This window comes from Plasmopara halstedii (assembly GCF_900000015.1).
Source record: "Plasmopara halstedii genome assembly, contig: Scaffold_208, whole genome shotgun sequence".
In the NCBI taxonomy this organism is placed as follows: Eukaryota; Oomycota; class Peronosporomycetes; order Peronosporales; family Peronosporaceae; genus Plasmopara; species Plasmopara halstedii.
Genome location: NW_020187129.1, coordinates 510,884 through 516,519, shown reverse-complemented (window position 1 = coordinate 516,519; position 5,636 = coordinate 510,884). Strand labels below are relative to the sequence as shown.

The 5,636-nt window shown below is 43.9% G+C and overlaps 2 protein-coding genes across 2 annotated transcripts; both read left to right on the top strand.

The window, feature by feature from the left end:
- Positions 1-477: 477 nt before the first annotated feature.
- PHALS_03098 (SWI/SNF transcription activation complex subunit) lies at positions 478-3,847 on the top strand (the record flags this gene model as incomplete). The annotated part of the gene is made up of 11 exons (XM_024721776.1): positions 478-498; positions 577-858; positions 919-990; positions 1,046-1,708; positions 1,770-1,882; positions 1,975-2,026; positions 2,080-2,210; positions 2,284-2,519; positions 2,590-2,864; positions 2,934-3,221; positions 3,296-3,847. 11 exons carry the CDS (start codon positions 478-480, stop codon positions 3,845-3,847), a joined length of 2,685 nt encoding a protein of 894 aa, XP_024572919.1.
- Positions 3,848-4,035: 188 nt separating this feature from the next.
- PHALS_03097 (methionine type i) lies at positions 4,036-5,172 on the top strand (the record flags this gene model as incomplete). Its single annotated transcript, XM_024721775.1, has 1 exon — positions 4,036-5,172. One exon carries the CDS (start codon positions 4,036-4,038, stop codon positions 5,170-5,172), a length of 1,137 nt encoding a protein of 378 aa, XP_024572918.1.
- Between the last annotated feature and the right edge of the window lie 464 nt (positions 5,173-5,636).

Genomic DNA, 5,636 nt, shown 5'->3' with positions numbered 1-5,636 from the left:
GCTGGGTATTTCATCTTCAGAAAAGGGGAGTAGCAACTGGAGTGGAGGGCTGGGGGCTTGGGAGTACTTCTAGGGATTTGACTTGCGTAGTAGCCGGCAAATTGAGAAGTATGTAAAAAGATCAATGTCAACTAGCCTCGATATAAATATGCCGTACATAATTTGAGCCAGTAGGTACTTGAAAGGCTTTACCTGTGTGCATAGTTTAACGAAGTCAAAGTTCCGCTGTTGAAGGTCAGGACAGTTTCGTTGAAATGTAAGTACAATTCTCCCCACATTCTTCATGGTTAGAAGATGAAAGTGTTAATCATATCGCCGCAACAACATGCAGTCCAGTAGTGAACGTAACAACGGTAAAAACAACCTCAGGGGTGAATGATTCATGTCTAGCGTTAATTCAATCAAATTCCTCACGATATTATCAATTTAATAATACTGGTCCAAAATCAAAGTTATTATAACGTGTTTCCAACGAGCATGACGGACAAATTGCCATTGGTTAGTGCATGTCATCCTATCTTCACACCGCACAATGTAACAGAGCCTTTATATATCTGCCACCTTAATCAAAAGTAGGACCTTCTCCATGGTAAGTGGGAATGTGAGCGCGAGATCGATCTCCTTAAGCGCACGCAAGCGGCTCATCAACTGCTAAACTCGCGTCTATTGGCCATGGAACGCGAGCTACGCGGAGAACGTTTTTATCCGCTGCCGGCGGAGACCAAACTACTGCGTGTCCGTGTGTTTTATTCATATGCCCCACCTCTGGAAGCTACGGGAAATCCGCAAGCGACTCCTGGTCGATGGACGCTTCGGATCGAAGGCATGGACGCCACAGCAGGGGAGCCGACGAATGTGGTATGTTGCTTACAGGATGTGCTGTGATTATTAGTCTAACAGTATCTGTCAATGTTGTAGAAATTCTCGAGTTACTTTCGCAAGGCATCTATTGAGCTGGACCCGCTTCTATACTCGGACCACGTAATTGAAGTAAGTATTACTTGTGTAATTATCTAACTATAATGTTCTCACGATTTTATATCAGTGGACAAGTTTCCATAGGACAAGCCATGACGTAGATGGCTTAGAGGTGTCAAGGACGGGTAACACGGCACATACCGTGAAGATCAAACTGTTTCCGGCTCAGACCCCTGAACGCTTTACCGTCTCATCCGAGTTAGAAGCAGTAATAGGTCAATATCTAGGTCCTGCCAAGGCATACACAAAGCAAGATATAGTATTGGCAATGTGGGAGTACATCAAGCTGCGAAATCTTATCAAACAGGATGACTGTCGGGTGGTTTTCTGCGATGATAGGCTGCTGCAAATACTAAATTGCGTGTCATTGCCATTTACTTCAATCATCGTGGCACTTCGGCAACATTTGACGCCAATCAACATGATCAATCTCGAATACACGCTGAATTTAACAACGGCTTGTGAAGCAGAGTTGCTGGATGAAAAGTTCTTTGACGTTTCAGTCGCAGCAACTTCTGAGCTTGATATAATACGAGCTCGTGCTTTAAGAGAATACGAAGATTTAAAGCAAGACCATAGCAAAGAGCTGTCATTGCTTAAGAAACAGGAAGAGGATATTCTCCAGCGACTGCAAATGTACACGCGAAAAAAAGAGTGGATGACTCAGTTTGCTCAAGATCCATGCGGGTTCATGGCTGACGTTAAAAAGTCACAGCTGGCAGACGAGGAGGTGAGTAGCGGGTCAGTTTATTTCTTAGACAATTGTTATTTGACAAGCTTTACCTTGGCAGATATTAATGGCTGAAACTGAGCTTGATGAATTCAGTATTCCACACTCACAACAATACAAAGGGCCGTGGGCTCACGAGGTGGTTAGAGAGTTGCTTACAACCCGCCCTACAAAGTAGGCATTATCTTACCTATTAATATTGAAACAGTAAATAACGGACGTAGTGATATCAATAGTAGCATTTGATTCATGAGGATTGTATATAGTCATAAATCTTGTGAGCCTTGGCGATTTGCACTTACTAGGTCAGCTTTAGAGGTGTGTGCTAGTCCAAGTGCTGTAGTTTTTCTGTGTGTTGAATTATGCAGCAGATTGCTACTCGCTTGCGTTGTGATCCAACCGATTATGCCAAGCAACAGCAATTGAAAAAGGACCGAGCAAAACAACTTCGTGAGCAACGCCAACACGGATTATTTTCAGACGAACATACATTTTCTCCAAAGTGAGCGTTGATATTCTTGTCGTCCATCTTAAGTTATATAATTGGGAGTTGTGTCTTGATGCGAAATGTGCAGAGTCAATCAAAGGACTCGAAATCAATCGTCGCCGCCAGTCTCTCGTGAAGGATTTGAGAGAGTCGTTAAATCCGACAGTATGACTTTTCATAACTCCGATCGGAACAATAATTATCCAGAATTGCTGGACGCAAGTGGTGATGATGTCGACGCGCTTGAAAATTTATCGCGCAAATATTTGAATAGGGCTCCTCATCAGCAGATGGCTTCACTGCATCTAAGACCTCCTAAAGAAGGTAAGCAACCTGTGTATTTACTTAAGATTTGAACATAGAAGATCTAATAAAAGCACTGGAATTGACCTAGAGCATGACTCCTTGTTTAAAGAAGTGAAAAGGGCGACAGGACGAGAAATTGCTGACCTTCCAATTAAGGAAAAGTTGGTCCCACCACCAAAACGGATTCACACTGGCCCCTGTCTTCGAAATTCAAGCTGTGGATGCCCAAAATGTGATGCAGGTTTTCCCAGCTCCAGCTACGTGAACAATGTCAATGCAGAAGCCCTTTCCCTTTGTCAAAGGGAGCCGAGGATGGGTTTATCAGGATATCGACAAAACGATTGCAGTGCGAATGAAATGGGGGCAAGAAACGAAAAAACTTGCTCTAGTCCTAGATGTTTACTGACTTGACCTCATTTGATGCTTTGACAGAACTCGTTGGCGTTACTGAAGTCTAGGATGTCTCGTCGAAAAGCACGAAGTGCACCGACAAATAAGACTTCATTGTTCGTAGAGAAGAACATACCTAGTGCCGTGGTTCATTCAGCACGTTTGCCATTATCCTCGCCAATATCTTCAGATGCTCCGAGTCAGCCTCCGAGACAAAATATTGCATCACGACGGGCTCCAGTCCAGCCAGTGATGACCAACAAAAACCTTACTGAAAATTTTCAGGCTAATTCTTCCACGTTTACAGGATTTAATTTGCCCGAAGAACTTGTACGAGACTCAACATCACAATGGCCATGTATTTTCCACTTACTATTTTAATGACGGATTGATTTTTGGCACAGGACGAGTATGCAGACGGCACAGAAGAAATGGAGCAATGTCATAACTGTAATCGAAAATTCAATCCCGCATCATTCCAGAAGCACCGCAAAATTTGCGAAAAGGTTTTTTCCGGGCAGCGAAAAGTTTTTAATATGGCAGCTAAGCGGCTTGAAGGAACTGAGGCAGAAAAGGTTCTAAAAGAAGCTAAATCCAATAAAAAAAATAGCGGACTCTCGAATACTCCGATGTCGGCTATGGAGATACCGATAAAGGTGAAAAATGCTGCCGATTGGAAACAAAAAAGTGATATGTTTCGCAATGCTATGAAAGCAAGTCGTGAGGTTTCAAAGGCACTCAAAGAAGGCAAGGAGTTACCGCCAATGCAGCCATCTGCCCCTGATCCGAGCTTAATCCAGTGCGAGTATTGTAGTCGTCGCTTTAACGAAAAAGCTGCCGAGCGCCATATTAATTTTTGTCGCGAAAAAAGTCAGCGCGATATCATAAAAGGAGGTGCAAAACGAGTTCCAGCAGCAAAACCTGGCTCAAGAGCTGCATCTTCTAGAAAAAGATAATTTCTCTTTTTCATGTGTCTAACGAACCGATCTGGTGGTTTGGATCTGAAATAATAGTGAGAACGCAAAAAACAGTGGTTGACCCAGTGTCACACCGTTAAATATAATTTATTTGACATTTTCGTGCTTGTGTAAGAAACACTATTTTGTAAATATTTTCAGCGACAGCCATTCGCTTTCGTTACATAATGGGAGGCGCTTCTTGTGTGACTCCGACATGTGGCAAGAGCGGCTCCCTCGTCTGCCCGACGTGCAAAAAGCTTGGGATTCCACCCACAATGAGCACATTTTGCTCGCAGCAGTGTTTTAAAGGATATTGGTCATCGCATAAAGCACTGCACAAGATGTTTACCCAAGCTCTTGCCGAAGAACACGCCCGATCTGAGGAAACGTCATGTTTCGACGGCTATGAATTTACAGGTAAATTGCGTCCTGGTAAGGTGTCAGAAATGAATGTCGTTCCCGAACACATTCAACGTCCAGACTATGCAGATACGGGTATTCCCATATCGGAGCAACAAGCGAGCAAGAGCATTCCGATTTACACGCCTGAGCAAATCGCAGGCATTCGTGAGGCCTGCCGTCTTGGCCGCGAAGTTTTAGATTTTGCGGGCCAGGCACTGCGCCCAGGTGTGACTGGTGATGAGATTGACAAGATTGTACATCAAGCGTGCATAGACCGCGGTTGCTACCCGTCACCACTTAATTATTATCACTTTCCGAAGTCCGTTTGCATCTCTGTAAATGAAGTCATTTGCCACGGTATTCCTGACTCTCGTCCTTTCGAAGATGGAGACATTGTAAATCTTGACGTGACAGTTTACAAAAATGGCTACCACGGAGATCTCAATGACACATATCTAGTTGGCAACGTAGATGAGGATGGCGTACGTTTGGTAAAGACGGCGTTTGAAAGTCTGGCTGTTGCTTCCAAACTTGTGCGTCCTGGTACCATGTTTCGAGAGCTCGGCAAGCACATCGCGGCGGTAGCCAATGCTCAAGACTTTTCAGTTGTCAAGACATACTGTGGTCATGGTATAGGTTCGCTATTTCATTGCTCTCCTACCATACCTCACTATGCAAAGAATAAGGCGATTGGTATTATGAAGGCAGGCATGATTTTCACTATTGAGCCTATGATTAACTTCGGTACGTGGCGTGATAAAACATGGCCGGACGATTGGACGGCCGTGACACAGGATGGGCAGCGGTCAGCCCAATTTGAGCACACATTTCTTGTGACTGAAACGGGATACGAAATACTAACTGCGCGCGAAAACGAGCCAATTATGCAATGGGATTATGCAAAGGTGCACCGCCCATGAATAGTGATTAGAAATTGCGTTGGCAAGTCGCAAACGCTATAAGCAGTGGTCACTAGTGGATTGACTGAGGTGACGAGTGGTTGCGTGACTGTTTCAACCGATGTGCAGAGCCATCAAACAGGTGGCAGGAGCGCAGTCAACTGTGTAGTTTACTTTATCTCGCTGATCATAGGGTTTTTATTAATAAAATGTTTTTGAAGAATTGTTTATGTCAACTGGAATAGTTAGTCCTTAATCCTAAAAGTAATTTGTTACATTATCAGAAAATGGCACTGTCGCCAAATTTTGTACTCTGTTCAAATGAAAGACAGTACAAGGCTTGAAATTTCAACCTTTCAACCTTTTAATATTTGCTCGTTATATTATCTTTCATAGATCATACATGCACCGGGCGTGCATGTCCTCACAGCCAACTCGATTGCGGAGACCAGAGATGGACTGGGCTCAAAGAGCCCAGCTACTTT